The 27,859-nt window shown below is 36.0% G+C and overlaps 1 protein-coding gene across 1 annotated transcript in view; it reads left to right on the top strand.

Annotated features, from left to right (window-relative positions):
• The window catches only part of CNTN1 (contactin 1), a 174,812-nt gene extending 147,701 nt beyond the window's left edge, over positions 1 to 27,111 (top strand). Inside the window, exon 23 of the mRNA XM_052640564.1 lies at positions 26,984 to 27,111. Coding sequence (XP_052496524.1) covers positions 26,984 to 27,111 — 128 coding nt within the window. The remainder of the gene's footprint in view (positions 1 to 26,983) is intronic.
• The last annotated feature ends 748 nt before the right edge of the window (positions 27,112 to 27,859 follow it).

Here is a 27,859-nt window from a genome sequence, read left to right as displayed (position 1 = left end):
AGTTCTTGCCTGCCTTGATCAATCCTTGAATCCTTAGAACTCAAGGGACATATCTTGCACGTAACAGGGTATTAACAAATAATTGTTTAATTAGTTCATGGTTTCTGTATAGAGGAAGATTTAGTTATAAGAATAATTGGGGCAACTTAAACTGTAATTTAGACGTCTAGAATGTTGATATGCTATCCTATTGGGTGCATGATTTATGCCTTGCGAATCTACAAATTTGCTTCTAACAACGATTAAAACTTTGTATTAGAGATATTCTAGAAAATTTATTAGACATGGTAATCTGTAACTCCACTTATCTCTGACCTGAACACGGTCATCTGCTCTCTTAATAAATTATTCCCTGTCAGATTGCTTATAGTTCACATAGAGGCAAACATAACTCTGCAAATGTTTCATCACAAGCATAATATGTCTGATACACTCTATATTGTCTTTTAAGAATCCTTTGTTTTATAGATCATTGTGAATGAAATTAAGAATCAAGTGAAATTTAACTCTAAATTTTAATACAAAGTAATTTATGTTAATGGCAACCCACTCCAGTATTCTTGCCTGGAAAATCCCATGGATGGAGGATCCTGGTAGGCTACAGTCCATGGGGTCACAAAGAGTTGGGCATGACTGAATGACTTCACTTCAGTTCACTTCTTTATGAAATATACACTTATAAATTTCAGAATATAAATTAACAATACATGTCCACAGAGAAGCAGTATTTCATTACTGATGTGTCAATGTGCATATTTTGAGCTTTTGTTTTTATTTTAGTTTTAAACACACTAAAGCCATCTTAGTCAAATCAAGACTTTCAAGGACATTTTAGAGTTTGGACTACTTGAAATCAAAAAAAGTAGTTATTTTGAACCCTTTGCAGTGGTAGTAATATGACCAGATATTTGCACTTGAAAAATTACTTTGTTGTTTGTGGAAAATATATACAGGAGAGTAAGATATAAGGAGATGAATTACAAGGTTATTATCATAGAATGATTAATATGATGATGGTCTGGATTGGAAAGAAGGCAGTGGTAAAGTCTAGGGTAGACATCTTTTCTGCTTGATTTAAAGTTACTATGTATTTATTTTGTTGACTTTATGTATTCTAATAAATCTGCAATTTATCCTGATGTTACCATAGATGATATGATCTAAACATTTAACCTACTATTTTTGGTAACTCCAAGCTATTAAGTTAAACTACATAACCAAAGCCACTGACTTCAACACTGATGAAAAACACATTTTGTTTTTTCAGTTTGTTCTCTTTGCAGTAGAGAAGTTAAAGGGCTAGGAAACCATTCTCTAGTGAAACCTTTAGTCAGATGTCTGACTATGTTACTCACATGCTCCCTTCTCCACTGTCTATGTTTAATTCCTACTTTATGAAATTTAAATTTGTCATTAAAATCAGCAATTTTGCAAATACCTTGGTAAGCATTTTCAAAACCAAAAATAATCTGAGTGTCTAATTTTATACAATAGCCTGTATATGCATGGTGGTCTAAGGCTTGCTTTAACCTGTCTTATTTACTGACAGGATGCCATTTACTTAAGTGATCTCCATATCTGTACCCTTGTAAATGTCCTGTATCATTTGGAAAATACATTTCAATAAATAAGTTAGCTACTAGCCTAAAATCTTGAAATGGTGTATTATATCACAGTAAAGTTATAGTTGAATGCCAATTTTACAGGTTCATCATCATAAATTTAAAGTTTTATACTTGTGACTATGAGATAATCAAATATTGTCATTCAAGAAATGCTATCACTCAAACCATTTTGAAATAATCAAATATTTTTTTCCTTTGCTACATTCTGTGTGGGATGCAAGAGGGTGAATTCAAACTGTATATTTCTAGGCTGACAAATATCTTACATTTAAAATTACCTCTAAAATATAAATTCCTTTTATTATCATTCTGTCATGACTACCCACTTAAAATGTTTTCTGATTCTACTGCAGTGCTTGACACTCTTAGTTTTGTAACAAGACTAAAATAAATGAGAAGTTATCTGAGCAAACTAATACTTTTTCACTTCTTTATATTTGATTTAGAGACTGACTCGGTGCCCTGATCATTGTCAATGTATGAATAATCCATGGTTGTTTCAGCAGTTGATGGACAGGGTTAGGGACTCCCAGTAAAGAAGTTCTCAGAGGTTTACTTACCCTTCAGAAGCTTTGGGCAGTAATTCTAGGAGCAGATTTTGTCACTTTGTCAGATCATGGATAGCATCTCTCCATCTAAACTAATCTGGGTTCTCCTGAATCTTCTCCAAGGTTTTTATTTATTTATTTTTTAGTTACTAGTATGTTCACACAAATCCCAAGATATTTTGTTCATTAACTTAGTTGAGGACATAATTTGATTAGAAAGTTCCTCACTGGAATACATTATAAAAATAGGAGAGAAAATAAGAAATCATCCTCCAATATTTCAGTCCAGTGCGGTCACTTAGTCATGTCCGGCTGTTTGTGATCGCATGGACTGCAGAACGCCAGGCTTCCCTGTCCATCACCAACACCAAGAGCTTACTCAAACTCATACCCATTGAGTCGGTAATGCCACCCAACTATCTCATCCTCTGTCATCCCCTTCTCCACCTGCCTTCAATCTTTCCCAGCATCCGGGTCTTTTCCAATGAGTCAGTTCTTCGCATCAGGTGGCCAGAGTATTGGAGTTTCAGCTTCAGCATCAGTCCTTGCAATGAATATTCAGGACGAATCTCCTTTAGGACTGACTGGTTGGATCTCCTCGCAGTTCAAGGGATTCTCAAGAGTCTTCTGCAGCACCACAGTTCAAAAGCATCAATTCTTTGGTACTCAGCTTAGTTTATGGTCCAACTCTCACATCCATACATGACTACTGAAAAACAATAGCTTTGACTAGACGGACCTTTGTTGGCAAAGTAATGTCTTTGCTTTTTAATATGTTGTCTGCGTTGGTCACAGCTTTTCTTCCAAGGAGCAAGTATCTGTTAATTTCGTGGCTGCAGTTACCATCTGCAGTGATTTTGGAGACCCAAAAATAAAGTCTGTCACTGTTTACATTGTTTCTCCATCTACTTGCCATGAACTAATGGCACCAGATGCCATTTTAGTTTTCAGAATATTGAGTTTTAAGCTAACTTTTTAACTCTTCCCTTTTACTTTCATCAAGAGGCTCTTTATTTTCTCTTCACTTTCTGCCATAAGGGTGGTGTCATCTGCATATTTGAGGTTATTGATGTTTCTCCAAACAATCTTGATTCCAGCTTGTACTTTATCCAGTCCAGCATTTCTCATGATGGATTCTGCATGTAAGTTAAATAAGCAGGATAACAATATACAGCCTTGGTATACTCCTTTCCCGATTTGGAACCAGTCTGTTGTTCCATGTCCAGTTCTTACTGTTGCTTCTTGACCTGCATACAGATTTCTCAGGAGGCAGGTTTGGTATTCCCATCTCTTTAAGAATTTTCCATAGTTTGTTGTGATCCACATAGTCAAAGGCCTTGGCATAGTTAATAAAGCAGAAGTAGATGTATTTTTGGAACTCTCTTGCTTTTTCAATGATCCAACGTGTGTAGGCAATTTGATCACTGGTTCCTCAGGGTTTTCTAAATCCAGCTTGAACATCTGGAAGTTCATGGTTCACGTACTGTTGAAGCCTGGGTTGGAGAATTTTGAGCATTTCTTTGCTAACATGTGAAATGAGTGTAATTGTGCGGTAGTTTGAGCATTCTTGGCATTGCCTTTCTTTGGGATTGGTATGAAAACTCACCTTTTCCAGTCCTCTGGCCACTACTGAGTTTTCCAAATTTGCTGGCATATTGAGTGCAGCACTTTCACAGCATCATCTTTCAGGATTTGAAATAGCTCAACTGGAATTCTATCACCTCCACTACCTTTGTTTGTAGTGATGCTTCCTAAGGCCCACTTGACTTCACATTCCAGGATGTCTGGCTCTAGGTGAGTGATCATACCATCGTGGTTATCTGGGTCATGAATATCATTTTTGTATAGTTCTTCTGTGTATTCTTGCCACCTCTTCTTAATATCTCCTGCTTCTGTTAGGTCCATACCATTTCTGTCCTTTATTGTGCCCATCTTTGCATGAAATATTCCCTTGGTATCTCTAATTTTCTTGAAGATATCCCTAGTTTCCCATTCTATTGTTGCATTGATCACTGAGGAAGGCTTTCTTATCTCTCCTTGATATTCTTTGGAATTCTGCATTCAGAGGAGTATATCTTTCCTTCTGTCCTTTGCCTTTTGCTTCTCTTCTTTTCACAGCTATTTGTAAGGCCTCCTCAGACAACCATTTTGCCTCCAGTGAAAATAATTTTTTCCTCTGATAAAATTTACTCTCAAAACATTCCATATTTGTGTAACATATTTGCTCTGCAGAGCACTGATTCATTCAATGGACATCTACTGAACACCTGCAATATGTCAGGCTATCGCTAGGTTACTGGTTACAACAACTGGCAAGCCCTTCTGAAGCTTGCATGCAGCAACATGGATAGACTTGTAGATTATCATACTAAGTAAAGTAATTCAGACAAAGAAAGACAAATGTCTTATGATATTACTTATATGTGGATTCTAAAATATGATACAAGTGAACTTATTTACAAAACATAAAAAGACCTGCAAACATAGAAAACAAACTTATGGTTACCAAAGGGGAAAGGGAATGAGGAAGGAATAAATTAGAAGTTTGGGATTAACAGATAGACACTACTTATATGTAACACAGATAAACAAGGACTTACTGTATAGCACTGGGAACTATATATTCAATATCTTACAATAAACTATAATGGAAAAGAATATAAAACATGTATGTTTGTACATATATATACACACAACTGAATCACTTTATTGTATACCAGAAACTAATACAACATTGTAAATCAGTTTATTAAAATAAGGACACTAGTAGATATCAGGAAAATAAAGCACTAAGCCAAATAATAATGTTTATCTAGATATATATTTATTAAGGCCTGTAAGAAAAAAATAACAAGCTAATATAGAGAATAAAAGAAGTAAAACTGATTTAAATAAGATGAGCATGTTAAGTCTGCTTTAAATAGGAGATGTTTAGGCTGAAGCCTAAAAAGGAACTAGACAGGCCACACAAATGAGGCTAAGAGTCACAGGGACAAGGAAGGAGCATGACATGTTCAAGAAGCTGAGAAACCAGCGTGACTATTACATAGAGGAAGGGGATGAACTGGAGATATTAGGAGGGGCAAAGCCATAAACGGCCATGATTCCATCTCAGACTCATACGCTTCTCCTCTCATTCTAATTCTCTCCCTCTTCCTATCCTTAAAGGTTTTTGTCAGAAGTTTGTACTTTTTTCTATGTTCAGTGGGAAAATATTGATGAGCCTTTACAAGATGAGTGATGCAATCTGATTTAAGATCATCTTTGCTATAGGGCTGAAAATAGTTAAAGTGGAACAAAAGAGGAATTGGTGGGGCTGGTGAGAAAATAGCAAGTTTGAAATCCAATCATTACAAGCAGATTCTCCTTCAGAAAGAATTGATATATAAGATAGTTTAATTTTTTTATTGCTCTGAGATGTAAAGCAAATTGCAAGACATTTTCTAGGATAAATGACTAAAGAAGACATTATATACAATTCAGAGGATGAAATGTACATTTTAGAATGTTTTTAATAAAAATTTTCAGGTGGAATATTAAAGTTAGAGATATTAATAAAAATATAAAGAATTCATAAGCTTGCTGGAAGAAAATGTCCATCTCATCTTGTTCAGCTCCTTCCCAAGGTTTGGAATTCGCTGCAGGACATTGATGGTTTATGCTCTCTCAGCATCGGCTGAAACACTGTTAGTGATGAGGAGGAAATTCACCCATTTTACAAGCAGTCTTATAATTATCAAAAGTTTTAATCAACAGATTATAAATGTCAATCAGTTCTATAATGATTGAATTAGTTTCCAAAAAAATTAAACTCACAGGATCAAACTATATATTGCTACAAAATTGTTTCTTTTCTCTTCTGAAAGTGAAAGATGGTACAGATTTAGGGGAAAAAATAAAAAACATCTCTGGATATTTTAATCAAGTATTTAATTAGAGTTTTAGAAAACAAAACCTTTTATCAAAACTGTGATAATGAATATCTCTGGCTTTAAGAAAAGTAGCTAAAAGGAACCCACTTGATGGTCCTGTTCAGTTCAGTTTAATCACTCAATCATGCCTGACTCTTTGCTACCACATGGACTGCAGCACACCAGGCTTCCCTGTCCAACACTAACATCCAGAGCTTGCTTAAACTCATGTCCATCAAGTGCCATCCAACTACTTCATCCTCTGTCGTCCCCTTCTTCTCATGCCTTCAGTCTTTCCCAGCATGAGGATCTTTTCCAATGAGTCAGTTCTTTACATCAGGTGACCAAAGTACTGGAGTTTCAACTTCAGCATCAGTCCTTCCAATGAATATTCAGGACTGATCTCCTTTAGGATTGACTGGTTGGATCTCCTTGCAGTCCAAGGGACTCTCAAGAGTCTTCTCCAATACCACAGTCCTTCTTTATGGTGCAAATCTCACATCCATACATGAAAACTGGAAAAACCATAGCTTTGATTAGATGGACCTTTGTTGGCAAAGTAATGTCTCTGCTTTTTAATATGCTGTTTAGGTTCTTCACAACTTTTCTTCCAAAGAGCAAGAGTCTTTTAATTTCATGGCTGCAGTTACCATCGGTAGTGATTTTGGAGCCCAAGAAAATAAAGTCTGTCACTGTTTTCATTGTTTCCCTTCTATTTGCCATGAACTGAAGGGACTGGATGCCATGATCTTAGTTTTCTGAATATTGAGTTTTAAGCCAAATTTTTCACTCTTCTCTTTCACACTCATCAAGAGGCTATTTAGTTTCTGTTCACTTTCTGCCGTAAGAGTGGTGTCATCTGCATATTTGAGGTTATTGATATTTCTCCTGGCAGTCTTGTATCCAGCTTGTACTTCATCCAGTCTGGCATTTCACATGAGGTACTATGCATATAAGTTAAATAAGCAGGGTAACAAAATACAGCCTTGATGTTCTCCTTTCCCAATTTGAAACAAGTCCATTGTTCCATATCTGATTCTAACTGTTCCTTCTTGACCTGCATACAGGCTTCTTAGGAGGAAGGTAAAGTGGTTTGGTATTCCCATCTCTTTAAGAGTTTCCCACAATTTGTTGTGATCCTCACAGTTAAAGGCTTAAATGTAGTCAATAAAGCAGAAGTAGATGTTTTTCTGGAACTCTCTTGCTTTTTTGATGACCCAACGGATGTTGGCATTTTGATCTTTGGTTCTTCTGCCTTTTCTAAATCCATCTTGAACATCTGGAAATTCTTGATTCATGTACTATTGAAGCTTAGCTAGGAGAATTTTGAGCAGTACTTTGCTAGCATGTGAGATGAGTGTAATTGCGTGGTAGTTTCAGCATTCTTTGACACTGCCTTTCTTTAGGATTGGAATGAAAACTGACCTTTTTGAATCCTATGGCCACTGCTGAGTTTTCCAAATTTGCTGGCATATTGAGTGCAGCACTTTCACAGCATCATCTTTTTTGATTTGACATAGCTCAGTCGGAATTCCATCACCTCCACTAGCTTTGTTCATAGTAATACTTCCTAAAGGCCACTTGACATCACACCTCTGAATGTCTGGCTCTAGTTGAGTGACCACACCATCATGGTTATCCCAGTCCTTATGTTAAATGTGTTTTTTTGGAAATGTTAAATTAAATTTAAAAAAGAAAATAAATATGTTTTAATTTTAAAATGCTTTCATGGTATAGAAATTTATATTATTGAATCCATTAAAATTACAGGATAAGAAAACCTGCACATATTGAAGTTATATCTGAAAATATCTAAAAGAGAGATTTACCCGAGATATGGAAAATAATGATTAATATCACTTGATCACTAAGGTTCAGAAATAACAATATGGCTACCATATTTAGTCATTCCCATATTTTGTTTTTCAGTATTATGATAATATCATAATGGAAATAATTGTATACAGACCCTTTTTAATTATTTTAATTATTTTTTTAATTTCCTAGAAAAGATTCCCAGAAGCAGAAATACAGGATTAAAGGGGAGGATCTTTCAAAGACTTGGTAGCCCCTGCTTGACAATTGTCAAATTGCTACCCAAATAGTAATGCCCACATTTCATTAAAGTTTCATTTCTTCATTAAAGAAGTTTTTTATATAAATTTATTTATTTTAATTTTCTGACTAGCATTTTGCTATTCAAAAATTTTATAAATTAAGCAAAGTTATTATTTTGTAATTTTTATCATTTGCTACCTAGATGATTAATATGTTTAATAGCTACTTATTGTATCAGTTCTTCTTAATTCTATTATGGTTCATTTACTATTAATAACTTACTTTAAAATAACCAGTTTATCAAGATTTTAAACATTTTCATGCCATATTTGTAGCAAATATCTTTCAAGTTCAGTCACTCAGTCTTGTCCGACTCTTTGCGACCCCGTGGACCAACACCAACATCCAGAGCTTGCTCAAACTCATGTCCATCGAGTTGGTGATGCCATCCAACCATCTCATCCTCTGCCGTCCCCTTCTTCTCATGCCTTCAATCTTTCCCAGCATCAGGGTCTTTTCCAATAAGTCAGTTTTTCACATCAGGTGACCAAAGCATTGGAGTTTCAGCTTCAGCATCAGTCCTTCCAATGAATATTCAGGCCTGATTTCCTTTAGGATGGACTGGTTGGATCTCCTTGCAGTCCAAGGGACTCTCAAGAGTCTTCTCCAACACCACAGTTCAAAAGCATCAATTATTTGGTGCTCAGCTTTCTTTACAGTTCTACTCTCATCTCCATACATGACTACTGGAAAAACCTTTGACTACACAGACCTTTGTATTTAAATATTATTGACACTAGATTGGTTTTTAGTTTTAAACAAAATGATTAATTTCTGTTATAAAAATTCTCAAATATTTAGTGCACATGAACAAGAAGTAATAGAATAATATATGTAGCTCTGTTTATGTGAAATTCAGAAAGAATATAATAAAGCAATTTTTTAAAAGGTATATATGTAAAACTTCCCCCAAAAGAGATTGATTAGCACAAAATTCAGCACAGTGCGCCAAAGGGCAATCAAGAAGAGGTTTATAGAATGGTGACAATGCTATTTATTTGCCTGCTGATAGGTATACAGACATTTTTTTGCTTTTTCAAAATAGCATTAAAAATATTAATTTACATAATTTATTTCAAAGTTGTAAAAGTTAAAAGAGTTTTGGCACAGCTGAAGATTATTGAATTTGGTATTTATAGGTCTGTATTAGTTAATTGACTTCCCTGGTGGCTCAGACGGTAAAGCCTCTGTCTACAATGCAGGAGACCCGGGTTCGAGCCCTGGGTTGGGAAGATTCCCTGGAGAAGGAAATGGCAATCCACTCTAGTACTATTGCCTGGAAAATCCCATGGACAGAGGAGCCTGACAGGCTGCAGTCTATGGGGTCGCAAAGAGTCAGACACGACTGAGCGACTTCACTCCCTTAGTTAATTAGGGCTGCCATAACAAAGTACCACAGACTGAGTGACTTAAACAACAGAAATGTATTTTCTTTCAACTCTGGATACTAGAAGTCTGAGGTGAAAATGTTGACAGGTCTGACTTCTTTGGAGTCCTCTCTCTTTGGCTTGTAGATGGCAATCTTCCCTGTCTTCATGGGTCTTTCTTCTGTATATATCTGTGTCCTAAATTCCCTTTCTTATAATAATACCAATTATATTAGACAAGACCCCACCCTCATAACATAACCCTGTTTTGACTTAATTACCTCTTTAAGAACTCCATCTCCAAATATAGTCATATTCTTAGGTACTAGGGATTAAGGCTTCAGCATATGAATTTTTAGTGGTAAAATCCAGTCCATAAAAAAAGATCACTGGAATTTCAAGAGGAAAGCTTCCATGAGATAGCATGGGTAAAAGTGTTATTTCTCTAAGCAATCTACACAGAACTTATATCCTAAAGAAAGGTGGCAAAAGCAGAAGCAGTTGGGTAAGATGGAAGAGGGTTAAGGCCTATGTTTTCTTATTTATTTATTTATTTTTTTCAATCCCAAACTCCCAGTCTACAACCTCCATTCTCCCCTGGTAACTACAAGTCTGTTTCTGTTTTATAAATAATTTTATTGATAGCATTTTTCTTAAGATTCTGCATATAAATGGTATCATCTGATATTTGTTTTTCTCTGTCTGACTTGCTTCCCTTAGTGCAGTAATCTCTAGGTCTGTGCATGTTGCTGCAAAGAGGCCTTATTCCATTCTTATTAATGTCTGAGTAATATTCCACTGTGTGTGCGTACCACATATTCTTTAGCCATTCATCTGCTGATGGACATTTAGATTGCTTCTGTGTCTTGGCTATTGTAAACAGTGCTGCAGTGAACACGGTGGTACATGTATCCTTTTGATCCATGTTTTTCAATAGGCATGGCAGGAAAAGCCTGCTCTGATAGGGTAACAGTGGAAAAAATAATCAAATGAAGTGAGGAAATGATGCATGCAATTAATGGGCTTAGATAGGATAACAGTGAAAAAAATAATAAAAAGAAGTGAGGAAATGGCCCATGCAATTAATGGTCCAGGCAGGAAAAGTATTTCTACAGTAACAATAAAAAGCCTCAAGCAAGAAGGTATACTTGATAGCTCAAGGGCAAGCAAGATCACATGCCTGGGGCTGAGCAAGCTATGGGGCGAGAGGACACAGCAAGTCTGAAGAGTTAGATAGGACCTGAATCATAACTAGATTTATGGATCTTGGTTGAGGACTTTGGAATTTACTCTAAATGTGAGAAGAAACCATTGAAGCATTTTAAGATGTGGACTGACATGATTAGATTCTTATTTTACAAGTTGTATTTTTTCAATTCTTTGGAAAGAGGTAGAAATTTTGTGAATTGTGGAGGAAATCTCTGTCACTATCAGGAAATAAGGAGGGCAGGAAATAGCAGCCTCAAGGTGAGAGTCGAAGCAAGAGATGATGTCAGCTTTGACTCTGTGTGTGTGTGTGTGTGTGTGTGTGTGTGTGTTAGTCCCTCTGTCATGTCCAACTTTTTGTGACCCCATGGACTGTGGCCTGCCAGGCTCCTCTGTCCAAGGAATTCCCCAGGCAAGAATACTGGAGTGGATTGCCATTTGCTTCTCCAGAGGATCTTCCCAACCCAAGGATTGAACCTGGGTCTCCTGCATTGCAGATGGTGTCCTTACCATCTGAGCCACACTATTTGACTAAAGTGGTCAGAGCAAAAGAAGTGAGAAATGGCTATACTCAGGATTTATTTGGAAGAAGACCCAACAATATTTTCTGATGAGAGAGAAGGTGAAAGAATTGGCATGACTCTTAAGAATTTAGGTTAACCAATGGAATCACCTACTGAAATGGCCAACAGAATATCTACTTCAACACAACCAATTGCTGAAAATAGATAATTGGATAAAATAATTAGGAGTTCAAATTTTGATATGCTACATTATGCTATGTCTATTAGACATCTAGGTATATAGATTTTAAAGCAATCATCTAGCCAAACAGTAACTAGCTGAGGTCAGATAACAAATTTGTCAGAAAACCAATTGGCACAACTGTAAGTATTTATAGCCCATACCAGCCTGATACAGAAATAGAGATAGCAGAGAGTTGGTGTTGCCCAAAACTGGTGCACTGCATGGTAATAGGAGATCAAGGGAAACAAGGATGTATTACTTCTAGTTAAAGAAAAATTTGAATAGCTGGACAGAGTGTTCATATCTATTAGGATATTTTCAGCTGTCAGAAGCAAACTCTTAACTCAAAATTGCTTGAGAGAGAGGTAGGCTTTCCACCTTTGTGACATCAGTGTCTCAAACATATAATCAAGGACCAGTCACCCCACTCCCCCAGATTTGTCTTTTTGGGAGGTCTCAGGATTAGGTTCATTCTAAAGCTCATCTAAGGCTTCTGTGCTTGCATGATGGCTGCCACAGTGCTAGGAAGTATTTCATACAGACCTTAAGACCTCCAATAAAGAAGAGTTCTGTCTCTTTTGAAACTCTATTTTTAAAATGAAAGCTCTTTCCCAAAAGAACCTCAGAAAACCTTTCCTTATTATCTAGAACTAGGTCACATATATACCTTTAAACTAAAAAAAGGGCATTTGCATGATTGCTCACTGTGATAAAATTTACCACAAATCTGGGGATAAAAAACATCTTCCTTGAGGGGAGAACATCTGAACAAAACATGGAAATGTGTTGACAAGGAAGTAAAGAGAACATTTCAACTTTAACTTTTCACTTTTCAAAGTTAACTAACAAGGTAAATATACATGGAAATAGGGAAAGGAAGAAGAGGAAAGTAGGTCAAAGAGCAACTTCATAAAAATGCAGAAGAGAAAGGAAAGTTACAGGAAGGGTAGAAATTTAGCTTCAAAAGCAGAAAATTTAGGCAAGATTAATTTTTTAATTGAAATAAAAAGGAGACTTCACCAACAAGGATCCTGAGACTTAAACAAGGATTTAGGATGTCAAACAAGTAGCCAAAGAGTATGTCAATAAACTGAGAGAACTCTAATCCAAAGTCAGTAAACACAAGTTTACTCTCAAAATTATATATGTGGCACTACCACTCTTAAGGAAACTGACCTAAATTAAATCCCTTATGATTATACAGTAGAATTGAGAAATGGATTTAAGGGACTAGATCTGATAGACAGAGACTCTGATGAACTATGGACAGAGGTTCATGACATTGTACAGGAGACAGGGATCAAGACCATCCCCATGGAAAAGAAATGCAAAAAAGCAAAATGGCTGTCTGGGGAGGCCTTATAAATAGCTGTGAAAAGAAGAGAAGCAAAAAGCAAAGGAGAAAATGAAAGATATAAGCATCTGAATGCAGAGTTCAGAGAATAACAAGAAGAGATAAGAAAGCCTTCCTCAACGATCAATGCTAAGAAATAGAGGAAAACAACAGAATGGGAAAGACTAGAGATCTCTTCAAGAAAATTAGAGATACCAAGGGAACATATCATACAAAGATGGGCTCGATAAAGGACAGAAATGGTATGGGCATAACAGAAGCAGAAGATATTAAGAAGAGGTGTCAAGAATACACAGAACTGTACAAAAAAGATCTCCATGACCCAGATAATCATGATGGTATGATCACTCACCGAGAGCCAGACATCCTGGAATGTGAAGTCAAGTGGGCCTTAGAAAGCAACACTATGAACAAAGCTAATGGAGGTGATGGAATTCCAGTTGAGCTATTTCAAATCCTAAAAGATGATGCTGTGAAAGTGCTGCCCTCAATATGCCAGCAAATTTGGAAAACCCAGCAGTGGCCACAGGCCTGGAAGAGGTCAGTTTTCATTCCAATCCCAAAGAAAGGCAATGCCAAGGAATGCTCAAACTACTGCACAATTGCACTCATCTCACATGCTAGTAAAGTAGTGCTCAAAATTCTCCAAGCCAGGCTTCAGCAATACTTGAACCGTGAACTCCCTGATGTTCAAGCTAGTTTTAGAAAAGGCAGAGGAACCAGAGATCAAATTGCCAACATCTGCTGGATCATGGAAAAAGCAAGAGAGTTCCAGAAAAACATCTACTTCTGCTTTATTGACTATGCCAAAGCCTTTGACTGTGTGGATCACAATAAACTGTGGAAAATTCTAAAAGAGATGGGAATACCAGACCACCTGACCTGCCTCTTGAGAAACCTATATGCAGGTCAGGAAGCAACAGGTAGAACTGGACATGGAACAACAGACTGGTTCCAAATAGGAAAAGGAGTACGTCAAGGCTGTATATTGTCACTCTGCTTATTTAACTTATATGTAGAGTACATCATGAGAAACGCTGGACTGGAAGAAGCACAGGCTGGAATCAAGATTTCTGAGAGAAACATCAATAACCTCAGATATGCAGATGACACCCACCACCATTATGGCAGAAAGTGAAGAACTAAAGAGCCTCTTGATGAAAGTGAATGAGGAAAGTGAAAAAGTGTGAAAAGGGGAAAAAAGAGTGAAAAAGTTGGCTTAAAGCTCAACATTCAGAAAACGAAGATCATGGCATCTGGTCCCATCACTTCATGGCAAATAGATGGGGAAACAGTGGCTGACTTTATTTTTGGGGGCTCCAAAATCACTGCAGATGGTGATTGCAGCCATGAAATTAAAAGACGCTTACTCCTTGGAAGGAAAGTTATGACCAACCTAGACAGTATATTAAAAAGCAGAGACATTACTTTTCCAACAAAGGTTCATCTAGTCAAGGCTATGGTTTTTCCAACGATCATGTATGGATGTGAGAGTTGGACTATAAAGTAAACTGAGCGCCGAAGAATTGATGCTTTTAAACTGTGGTGCTGGAGAAGACTCTTGAGAGTCCCTTGGACTGCAAGGAGATCCAACCAGTCCATCCTAAAGGAGATCAGTCCTGTGTGTTCATTGGAAAGACTGATGTTGAAGCTGAAACTCCAATACTCTGGCCACCTAATGTGAAAAGCTGGCTGGTTGGAAAAGACCCTGATGCTGGGAAAGATTGAGGGCAGGAGGAGAAAGGGATGACAGAGGATGAGATGGTTGGTTGCATCACCAACTCAATGGACATGATTTTGAGTGGACTCCAGGAGTTGGTGATAGACAGGGAGTCCTGGTGTACTGAATTTCATGGGGTCTCAAAGAGTTGGACACGATTGAGCAACTGAAATGAACTGAACTGAACCGAAGTAGGTAAATGGGCTTTCCTGGTGGATTAGATGGTAAAGAATCCACCTGCAATGCAGGAGACCCAGGTTTTGATCCCTGGGTGAGGAAGATCCCCTGGAGAAAGCAATAGCTGCTCACTACAGTAATCTTGCCTGGAGAATTCCATGGAAAGAGGAGCCTGGTGAGCTGCACTCTCTGGGATCACAAAGAGTCGGACCTGACTGAGCGACTAACCCACGCTTTCAAGTAGGTAAATAGGCATGTGTAAAGGAACAGCTTAAGTCATTACTGTCACAGAAGAGTTATAAATGTCTACTTTGCTTTGCATCTTAGATTAGTTACTCCACCATACTCCAATCTGTGAGACAAACCCTTCTCCTCAAGAGTTGCATTTAGTGAAGTTTTCTAAATTTAGAAAATTATATTAGGAGATTGGAATCTGGAAAGAGTATTGTTGATATAACTAAAACTGGAATCTAGTGTGCAAAGAGATTTCCTTATATAGTAAGTGTTTTCCAAAACAGAGTTGCAAATTAAGGAATTAAACATTTTTAAAGAATATAAGTGCATTGAAGAAGTTGCAAAAAATGAACCAATGGTCCATTCAGAATGGGCTTTTTTTAAAATTTTTGAGTATCAGCAAAACTACAGTCTTAGTAATTACTAATCTGTTTATTTTACCTTGTTTGCATAATACCAAGCTTTGTGGAATATAATAAAGTTTCAACAGATATTATGATGGGTCATAATATTATACATCAACAAAGTAATCACAAAATGGATTACCTTGTGCAATGGTTTTTCTTAAATATATAATTTTAATTATTAGTAAACTCAATTTTACATTTTATGAATGTTGATATATTAGTAGCATAAAATATTACATTAAGGTGTATATTCTGTACATGCAGATGGGTTGGATATCCTATGATCCTAAGGTGGGAATATTAGGATAAATGTCCTCCTCTCAAATCACTGGATATTACTTCATATTCTCTCTTGACTTAAAAGCAACAAATAATTTAATTAAAATAATTGTATTATCTTAAACTGATATATACATCAACCATTAAAATACCATTTTGGAATTAATTTTCCTACAAAAAATTATAGGCTCTGTTGAAATTTGTAACTTTCTTAGAAAGATATAAAGACAGTTGTCTGTGGTGAGAAAGAAAGTTGGGTTTTGAATTTTCTCTCCTGAGGTTTGACACTAACTGTAATATAGACTTGAAAACCATTTAGAAAATAAAATGTCATTGTTGAAAATAAAACCCTGAAGATTTCTCACAAATAGAACTAGAAAACTTTAATGCTCTGATGAAAGGGATATAGCGCTTAAACTGGAATGTGATATGTCAACATATTAAAATGATACTTTTGATACTACATTAGGGGCCAGCTTTACTAATTGATGAAACAATGTTGAGGTCTCAAAGCACTTCTCCTAGTTGAGTAAGGCTAGAAACCAGATTCCTTGCTAGATTATTCACAGTATGAAAGTAATGTAATGAAGCAAACAATGTTCCAGAGGCAGTTTCTTCAGATACCTTCTGAAAGATGAGCCAAAGAGAAAATAAATCATTTAGAACATATTCCAAGAGTATCAATTTTTCCATCCTGTAGTCTTTCTTCTATAGCCTACCACTCCAAAACAGACACTGAATAATTGACTTTCATCTTTAAAGCCAATCACCAGCCTTGGTCACGTGGCCATGAGAAGCTGGTGGAGGGGAGACTGTCGCTGGTTACAGAGGACTCGAGAAGAATCAAGGATACTGTAGGTTACAGAGGCGTAGTTCAACAAGATGCTTAGCGCATAGGTATTGCCTCAAAGTCCAAATATATTAATAGCTGGAAGTTCTGAAATATTTGGATATCAATGTCTGTGGAGATGATCCTTCTGATATCCTAGCTTCTTAATTTCTCTTTCCTGATGATCTTGCCCTCTGCCTGGCTCAGCCACCCAGCCATGATTACATCTAGACAGGGCTTCACAAACTTGCATATGAATTAGAAGTTGAGTAATTGCTGAAACTTGACTGAGAAAAAATTACATTGTAATTTTTACTAATTTTTAACTAAAATTTATTATTTCTCAAATATGAATTTAAATAATTCTGTCACCAATAACAATCCCAGATGTTCTCATTTAATATTTCACCTGTTACAATATCACTTCTTCAAAAAATATGATATTTATTAGACCATATCCTAGTTTTTTATGTAATGTTATAAGCACACTGAAAGCGAAAGTGAAAGTTGCTAAGTTGTGTCTGACTCTGCAACCCCATGGACCATACAGTCCATATAAGCAAACTACTTACATATTAATAAGCATATACTTGTTTTTCTGATATTTTAAAAATCATTTTAATATAATGCATTTCCTTTTCACTCTATGTATTGTATTTTATGTATATAAAAGCATTATTTTCAGTGTTCTCAGAGATTCACAGAATGCCAAGATCTCTATGACACATAAAGTGATTAAAAATCTGCAAATCCTGACATTACTGATACAAAAGATTAAAATTTTAAGCTTTTATTCTCTGACCACTATTATCTTTCCAATTTATTCCTTCAAATCTCCTTCCAACTCCAGCAGTTCTCCCACTCCCACCCCAGACCTACTGCTGTTTTTTTTTTTCTTGTTTTTCTCCTCTCTCATTCTCCTTCATGTCCTCAGTTATGTCCTTAAAGAGCTCAGATTCCATAGTTCATAATTAAAACCACTGCCTTATCTGTACCTTGTCTCATTCTTTCTTTATGTTTCTCACATGGTCAAATCCAAATTTTTATTGAACAAACCTTTCTGCACATTTTATGCCTGTATACAAGCAGAGGTCCATGTGTTGCCACCAGAATCTCCTCTTCAATCACCATCACTAACAATCACCACCTCCCCAGTACTACTACCTGGAGACCCTCAGGTCTAAAGAATAAACACCACTTTGTGTGCTCCATTTTAAGGCTTCATTACTCTCCAAACTTAATTCTTAAACCTTCCTACTCTGCCTCTGGAATTACTGGCAGTCATTGGTAGTGTCCTATAATGTCTGTCTCTTCACTGACTGTTTCCTTCACCTTCTTTATTTATCAGAAACCCCACCTCTTGCTCCCAGTGATGTTTCACCCCCTATAGTCTATTCATATGCCTTGAACACTGGACCCCATGCAGGATAGGTGCTCTTCCTTTCTGTTGTTGCTTCCACTGTACTCTCCTTCTTTCTTGCCCCAAGTTCCCTGCTTAGAACCTCATGTCATCTTCCTCTCTGACTCATTTTATCTTCCTGAGGTTTGCTATGAGTTCCTTGAAGATCTTGATGCCCAGATCAGTCACTGTCTCCAACACTACTTCTCTCCTACATTCTGATGATTTTCATATACATGTCAATGATCCTTATATTACCTTGTCCTCTCAATTCTTTGAAACACGTCCTCCAATTTACATTGTCCTTCCCATGGTTCCTCTTTTACTCTGTTGTTTTTGCTTCCTTAATTTCAAATATTCTCATCTCTCTCCTCCACCCATCTTTCTTCTCACTTTTTCTAGTACTCAGATTTCTGAAAATTTTTGACCCACCGGAAACCACAAACCCTTTATCTTGCCACTTTTCCTACATCTCCTACTTTTCTCAGTCTCTACATATCCAACTGAAATCCCACAGTCATAAGTTATCATGACTCCTTAGCATAGACATTGACACCCTTTTACTTCTCTCACTTCATCATACTCACGTGGATAAATCGTGGATTAAATCTAACTGTCCACTTATTCCAAACCTACACTTTCACAGCTAACAGTGGCTAGAGAAAAGTACCCCACGTTAAGATTGATTCCACCTTGAATTTATGCTATGTCAAGTGGGCCCATAGTGCTGCCATCCCAACACTCTATCAAATAGCTCTTGTCAAGATCACCAGCGACCTTCATGCTTCCAATGCAGGAGTGAGTTCTTCTCTCCCACTCCATTTCTTAGCAATGTGAATACTGTTGATCACTTTCTCCTTGCTTTTCTGGGCACCAGTCTAGATTTTCCTCCTCCTTCATAGGATGCTCTTCTCAGTCTTTTGCTGGCTCCTGATTATCCTTCCAGCCTCTAAATTTTAAAATGGGCAAGACCTCAGTACTTCAATAGCTCTGTCCTTAATCCATAAGCAATCTTATTGTGTCAAGGCTATAAATGCTAAAAACTCTCAAATATATATCTCTGATTTATCCAACTGTCTAACTGCTATCTCCTCTTGGATACCTAAGTTAAACTTTTCTTTCTTTGCTTTTCTTACGTGTTTGCCTGTCTCAACAATGCATCTCCTGGAAATCACCTTTGACTTCCTTTTTCCTCTTATATGTTAGTTTCATTTCATCAAGAAATCCTATTGGTTTTACCACTAAATTTTTCCAGAAATCTCTACCTTTGCTGCCATCATCATGGTGCAGGCTTCATGCTTTCTCCCCAGGATTATAGATTAGTTATCTAACTGTTTTCTCTGCTTTGTGCTTAGCTACAAACCTATAATTCATTCTCAGCAGAATGACCACAGGGATCATTTAAACCTATATCAGGTCTCATCTGTGCAAAAACTTCCAATGACTTTCCACCTTTTCAGAAATAGATCATATTCATATTTATTATTTGTCAACCATGGTTATTACCATCAACACTTTAATTCATAAAACAAATTATTTCTGTGAGATTTTAAATTGGCTTTCTAATATTTTATGAATTTGAAAATTTGATTCCTCTAATCAAGATGCCTATCATATTCCTATATATTTGTATATATTTTTATTATTTATATAGCATGATCATTTAACATAGGTATATTCTATGCTTTACATGTAGAATGGGAACAATAGTGTTTACCTTTTATGTGAGTAATAAATGATGAGCAAATTATTACCTTCTATTATTGTGAGTAGTAAATGATGAATATGTTCTTATTCACTATTATTGTGAGTAATGACTGAATAAATTAAAACTAGTCTTCATGTACCTTACATCTTTGCCACCCAGTTCCAAACAGAAGAATAATTGGGAGAGATAATAGTCTATATCAGTGTTTCTCAACCTTTTTCACTGTTGTCTCTCTAATAAGCCTTTTTACACAGTTTTTTTTTTCCCCCTTAGCAGCTGTTGCTGCTCATGAAATTTTAATACTATAGAAACACTGCATATCTGTTTATGTACTGTACTCTTCTTTTTATTGTTTGAAATTTTTCTCAGGTGAGGCTGAACCTAGAGAAGTGAACACAGTAGGCCAGGCCAATAAATGAATACTTAAAATATCTGATAGTTAATATTAAATCAGTATTTTTAAAATTTCTATATATAGTTTAATAGAGAAGATGAGATCTCGTTAGAGGAAAGAAATGAAAGAAGTCCACTTCTGTTTAAATTTTAGAAAATTTTATCTCCTTAGGACACCCTCTGCTTCACACACATACATACACAAAAAACTGATACGGTTAAATAAATCCATTCTGCTCTGTATGCAGCTTAGATATTACTTATTGGGGCACTTTTAATAGAAACTTGTTCTCCACACAAACACACTCGAAATAAGTTATCAATATATTCCTTCAACACAGTACTCTCCTTTTGAAAATCTAGGGGTGATAGGAAGGGGAGAAGAAAATGAACACTTCCGGTAAATATGCCTTCTTAGTTTGTCGCATTTCCAGCACTGAATAGCGTCCTTTACCCCAGGTACTGCCCAGCTAGCCTATCCCTTAATTAGCATCACTTCTCTGGTATAAGGACTAGAAATAGGACACTTTTTTTGAGCACAGTACTTGTTTGTATCTTTAAGATAATGAACTTAATGACTGAGCTACTTCTCTATTTGCATTCCCTGGCCAGAACCCTGGCTTGCTCCTTGGAAAAAAAGCTTTGACCAATTTAGACAGCATATTAAAAAGCACAGACATTACTTTGCCAACAAAGATCTGTCTAGTCAAAGCTATGGTTTTTTCAGTAATCATGTATAGATGTGAGATTTGGACTATAAAGAAAGCTGAGCACCAAAGAATTGATGCTTTTGAACTATGGTTTTGAAGAAGACTCTTGAGAGTCCCTTGGACTGCAAAGAGATCTAACCAATCCATCCTAAAGGAGATCAGTCCTGAATATTCATTGGAAGGACTGATGCTGAAGCTGAAATTCCAATACTTTAGCCACCCGATGTGAAGAACTGACTGATTTGAAAAAACCGTGATGCTGGGAAAGATTGAATGCAGGAGGAGAAAGGGACAACAGAAGATAAGATAGTTGAATGGCATCACTGACTTGATGAACATGAATTTAACTAAGCTCTGGGAGTTGGTGATGGACAGGGAAGCCTGGCGTGCTGCAGTCCATGGGGTCGCAAAAAGTCGGAGGTGACTGAGCAACTGAACCAAACTGAAAGTCTTCCCTGGTGGCTCAGCAGTATAGAATCCACCTGTAATGCAGGAGATGCTGGTTTGTTCCCTGGATCAGGAAGATTCCCTGGAAGAGGGCATCTCAACCCGTTTCAATATTCTTGCCTGGAGAATTCCATGGACTGAGGAGCCTGGCTGGGCTTAGGGTCACAAAGAGTCGGACATTACTGAAGCGACTGAGCATGCATGTACACTTAAGGTCATAAACAATGTATTCTAAAATGTGAGAAATTATGAAATCTAAAGAAAAAATGCTAATAATGAGGAAAAATGGACACCATTTAAAATTGCTTGTATTATTAATATAATAATTTTTGTGGTCAATGGAGACCTGGCACATGGGATTCTTAAATTTCAAAGGACTGTAAACCAAGGAGCAACTCCAAACATAAACAAGTTTAAAAGTAAAAAAGATTGGGAGCATAAAAAAATACCATCACATTAAAAATATATAGACATAATTCTTATATAGTCATAATTTTAATATTCTTATGAATAATAGATAGTCAAATTCTTATATTCTTCCAAGTACCTCAAGTAATTTAGTACCATTATGCATTCTGAGGTTTTTGAGAAATCTTTAGTTTTTATAAATGAAAAGATGTTCTTTCTTTTTATACTGTCACCATAAGAGACTCCCTAATCTTCCAAACTGAGCTTCCCTAGTGGCTCAGCAGTAAAGAATACACCTATAATACAGGTGATGCAGGTATGATCAGGGGTGGGGAAGATCCCCTGGAGAAGGATATGGCAACCCACTCCAGTATTCTTGTCTGGGAATGCCTTGGACAGAGGAGCCTGGTGGGCTACAGTCCATGGGGTGGCAAAATTTGGACATAACTTAACAACTAAACAACAGCAACAACAACACTCCAGACATATAAATATACTGACACAGGTACCTGAAATCCAACATGAATTTAATGTAAAGAATGAAGTACTGCACAGATAAGTTTTTTGGCTTCTGTCTCATATGCTTTCACTGAATATATTTTTCTATTGGTAACATTGAGTTGGTCGTTTATAAGATTGCTCATTTCCGAGGAAGCCTAATTATTTTATGATTTTGTACATAACTTTTCCCTTTATTTGGATATTTTTGACTGTTGAACACATATTTTTGCAGTTCTCTGAAGCCACATATTATTTTGTTAGGATTAAAAAAATTGTCTTTATCAAAAAATTTTAGCTGATTATTGACATATTATCTTAAGATATATTAAAATAATATTACAAAAGAGATACTATCTTATATTTGTTCAGTTATTACACTTTTGTTGAACGTTGGGTTCAGTTAAAAAATAGGAAGATCATTTAACATAAAATTTTCTTATTCCGATTTAAAAAACTTTTTTTGCCCATTCATCAATTAAATATAATTTATCACTAAATTTAGAGCTTCATTACTCTATTGTCTTATAATTTTCTTTTTTCTAGAAATAGTTTCTATAAATTATAGTCACAACTATTAATTATATTCAGATAATTTTGTTTAAAAATTAGTATTTTATGTCACATAAAATGGCTCAACTGGTAAAGAATCTGCCTGCAATGTGGGAGACCTGGGTTCAATCCTTGGATTGGGAAGATCCCCTGGAGAAAGGAACAGCTACCCACTCCAGTATTCTGGCCTGGAGAATTCCATGGACTGTATAGTCCATGGGATGGCAAAGAGTTGGGCATGACTGACAGACTTTCACTTTCAGAAAAGAAATTTTAAAAATATTCTATATCTGAATTTCTTAAAAATAGTTCCCTAACTTGGAGATGGGGAAATTTACATTGGTTTCAAAGAAACTAAAATGAAAACAAGGATGCTTTTTATTATTAGATGATCATTTGGAATAATATTTTTAAATATTTTTGTTATTCTTTCTGGATGAATGTTTATTTTACCAAAAATTGAGATTAATAATATGAGTAATAAATAATGCTAAGAATTACAGCATTGATATAAGAAAGAAAAATAAGCTATATATTTTTCAGGCAATATTAAATTCATTATTTTAAGTATTTCCTACCGCATGTTTTATTATAAGCATTTCTCTGTAAATTAGAGATTGTTGTCCATTCTTGATATCCATTACATCAGATGTATGAGGCAAGTTTAGCTAGATAAAAGGTGGAAAGTCACAGTGAGAATGTGATTAGACAGTTTTTGCTTTGGCAAGGAACAAAATAATATGTCTTCTTACTTTAAATTTGGACAAATTTCTTATCTTTAAAATTAACCTATTATATAGGCAAAAGTACTTACCAGAGTGTATAACAATTACTCAGTAATTTTATTTAATCTTTAGCAGTCACCATTGAATGCAACAATCCAGCACATGAATAGTGTGCTTTACAGGAAAATATTAATTTTTACTTACTAAATGAACTAAATATATTCATATACAAGTATATTTATATTTAGAGATTAAGTCTAAGGATGAATTTGTGCAAATTTGATAAATTCCTATTTATACATATTCATTTTAAAATGTGATGTCTCATGACATTTTAAAATGAATATGTTACACCAGTATATTTTTTATATAAATATGCTATGTGGTCAGTGAAAAGTGTATCCTCTGTGGCTTATACTCACCCATTTTTAAATGGATTTCCCTGGTGGCTCAGAGGTTAAAGCATCTGCCTGCAGTGTGGGAGACCTGGGTTTGATCCCTTGGTCGGGAAGATCCCCTGGAGAAGGAAATGGCAACCCACTCCAGTATTCTTGCCTGGAGAATCCCATGGATGGAGGAGTCTGGTGGGCTGTAGTCCATGGGGTTGCAAAGAGTTGGACACACGACTTCACTTTCTTTCACTTTCTTTTTAAGTAGGTAGCATGCAACATTTCAGGTTTTAAAACTAAAGGTTACTCATTATTCCAACTAAGACATTTTTGTTGTGGCTCTTTTCCTAGGTTAAAAACTTCTCTGACATTGAACAACTATATTTGAAATAAAGTCTAACAGATTGTATATTTATATTACATTTATGTTAAAAAAAGATCATGATAAGCTATCTCCTTAAATTTTAAGGCATTTGCTTGCTTTTATTATTTTGGAGTGTTCTATGGACTAATTACGGAAGTTAATATTGCTTAGGGCATTTATTAGAACTTTAAATTAAATTAGATGATAATAAAGCCATGGCTTAGCATAAAACTTTATTTCCTTCTGAATATCAAGGATTATTTTTCATTAGATTTTTTTAGTATGCATTTCTTGGTAAATATTTTATTATCACAAAGGGCATTTGTGAAGCACATACATATATTTTGTCCCATTTCTTCTTTCTAAGCTTGTGTCTCTTTTCCTCCCAGAAACTCCTTTTGCACCATCACCTGCAGCTTCCCACTCTTTGCTCCCATGGTGTCTTAGATATTCTGAGTGCAACAGTACAGCTTGGTTGACTTGGAGTTCGGCTGTGATCTCCAGGGGGCAGAATGGCTGTTTCTGCACTAGCACTAGGCAGAATAGTAGTAGGTTCTCATTTTGTGTAAATTGAATTCATGAAAACTTACAAACGCTATCTTTTTAAACAAGCAGAATTGATTAGGTTAAATTTTAATCACACCCAGATGTCTACTGCTTACTTAGCTAAAATATCCAGTAACTCTATCTACAAGGTAGATCATGCCTGTGTAACTTTCTCAGCAGTGACTTCGTTCTCTGTCTTCTCAGCTTCTAGTTACAGCCTAGGGTCTCCTCACTTCTGTACCAGGCCCGGATTCAAGTTTGTCCAACTTTGGAAATCCAGAGTGGTTAAATTGTAGTCAGAACAATGTGTTCCTTCCTGACTTGTCTTGAATGGTTTCCTAAATCTTAGCTGTTACTTAGCAAATGCCCTTCAGTTTGGACTTGGCCCAGTGTCTTTTCCTTCCTGAGTCCAGTAAAAACATTTTGCGGAATATGATCTGCAGAGACCACAGATGAGTGGCAATCTCTTCTTTGACAAATGGAGCAGATCAGGAAAAGAACTTTCTAGTAATTGCAGTAGGAATAGCTACCGACTGAAGTATTTCTTTATAATTGCAATGCACTTTCTGTACCTTTAATTGTTGTAAGACTCAAGTAGATAAATGTAGCTATCCTCATTTGACTGATGAAATAACTGAGATCAGAGAGTTTAAGTAACTTGCCCCAAATCACATTGTTGTTAAAGTGAAAGGCCAGGGTTCAGATAATTTAGATTTTCTACATGTGTTCTTGGTCTCTATATTATGTCCAGAGGAGGTTAATTTCATGTGGCAATTTTTAATAAGAACCTGATCCTGGGAAATGGAGTGGTACAGTGGAAGAAAAACAAAGACACACAGAAATATCTAGGTCATTCCATAAGTAATTCTTCATTGCAGAACAAGTAGTAAATACCAGAGAAAGAAGTGAGATTTCCAGCAGCCAAATCCAAACCATATTTTGTTAATTATATAGAAAGCACCTTCACAGTCTCTACCATTATCTAATGAGACAGCATCTAAATAATCATTGAAGAAGTAAATAAACTCAGATTGCTTTAATTATTTAGATTCCATGTGGAAATTCATTTGATTTAAAGGTAAAATTCTTAAAGCACAAATTATGCAAATTAAAATATTTAAATATGTTCCTTTAAAGAAACAGTCTTCTCTTCCTGGTTCAAGATTATATTCTAGACATATTCACAACTTAAAAATGACCAAAACACTATAGAAAGCAAGAAAGATATTAAGTGACAGAAAAATCTCACAACTTCATTAGGAGAACTATCACAAGAGGAAGAAATAGTAAAGTTTTAGTGTGGAGCTAAATTATTTTGGTGAATTCTATTACATTTTTAATCCAAATTATAAAATAGTGCTCACAATCATCTGACTAGCAGTTATTTTCAGAAAATGGACTATCAGTGAAAGACCTTGTTTGTACATTTTTAGCCCTTTATTGCATATAGGTTAAATGGGATGATTGCTTGATTTTGTGTCTACAAAGAGATGGATATTTTATAGGGAAACTAATTTGTTATACTACATCTTCTCAGGAATGGTCTTTCTCAGATATGTCTAGAGAGAGATCTTTGGTAGAACTTCAGCGGTGGGGGAGGGGCGCTCTAAAGCAGGACCATTAGTGTAACTGATTCAACAAAAATGTACTGAGCATAAAATGTCTATTAGGTAGGACTTGGTCCCTAGAAGTTGGAAGATGAATAAGAACATGGTCTCTATTCTTAAAGAACCATAAATTCTTAGAAAAATAAGATAGGTGAGAAAATAATTTGCAACACAGAGTGTTGTAGAAGCAAGCTCTGCTCTGTGCTTAGTTGCTCAGTCCTGTCTGACTCTTTGCAGACAGGAGGCTTGATAATCTCTACCCATGGACTGTAGCCCACCAGATTTCTCTGTCCATGGGCATTCTGCAGGCAAGAACACTGGAGTGGGTTGCCAGGGGATCTTCCCAACCTGGGGATCGAATCCAGGTCTCCGCATTGCATGTGGATTATTTACTGTCTGAGCCACCAGCTGATACCTAGGAGGAAATAATTAAATTCATGCACAATTACTTAAAAGAATGATACTTTGATGACTCTTTTATGATCAGTGAGTGTTTTCCAGCTGTAAAAGGAGGTAAAATAGCACTTCAGTTTGAGGAAACAAGTGTTAACTCTGAGCACACATAAAAACATAAAAATGCCATCTCATTTAGTGTATCTTTAAGGAGGATTCCAAAAGTAGAGGAAGGTAAATATAGTTAGACTATAGGTTACAGACAGATTGAAAAGGAGGTAGATTGCTTTTTTTCATCTGTTTACTTTTTCTTGTGTTTAAGTAAGAGGTGATGAAGTCCTGGATAATTATGGCAGACTGTGGAGAGAAACAGTGGAGCAGAGAAATTCTAGAGCTCTCTTAGAGATGGAATCAAGTATACATGGTGACCAAGATGGTGTATGCAAATGAAAGAGAAAAGCACTTGGAAAATGATTCTGTGTTTTTCATTCTGAGTAATTAAAAATGAATGGCAAACGACTAACTGAGCTAAGTAATTCAGAAGGATGCAAAAAGACTAATGACAGAACAGATAATGTAGAGAATGAGAGAGGTGGTGCTCCTATGTGGAATCTAGCATGGAAAAGCCAGGGGAAGGAGGTAGGACACTCCAGGTGAAATAAATATCAAAGCAAATTAGTAGACTCAAACTTCTTTCAAGATTTTATAATATTTCTCTTAATATCTTGACAGTTATGTTATTTTGGTGGTGGTTTAGTCACTAAGTCACATCCAACTCTTGAGATGCCATAGACCGAGGAGCCTGACAGGCTACAATCCGTGGGATTCTCCAGGCAGGAATACTGGAGTGGGTTGCCATTTCCTTCTCCATTATGTTACCTTAAGAATGTTCATATATCATCATCAATCAACATCTAATAGTGCCTTTGTATAGAATACACTGCCACAAAACAAATACACTTTCATGAAGCATAAAGACACAAGACACCAGTCTTGTGGAGAAAAAGTCAATAATTACTCCAGATATTTTGGAATAAAGTGACTGGAAGAATACTGGTTAGAAAAAATAGATGTTGACAAAAGAGCTTCAATTTCCACTCACTGTATAAGAATTTGACTTGTTCAGTATAAACAAAATGGTTCCTTAAGGCACTTCCCAGAATTCCTGTTGGTTAGCAAGGAGTAACTACTAGGTTGA

Source organism: Budorcas taxicolor, chromosome 5 (assembly GCF_023091745.1).
Source record: "Budorcas taxicolor isolate Tak-1 chromosome 5, Takin1.1, whole genome shotgun sequence".
NCBI classification, from domain to species: domain Eukaryota; kingdom Metazoa; phylum Chordata; class Mammalia; order Artiodactyla; family Bovidae; genus Budorcas; species Budorcas taxicolor.
This window is presented reverse-complemented; position numbering and strand designations above follow the sequence as displayed.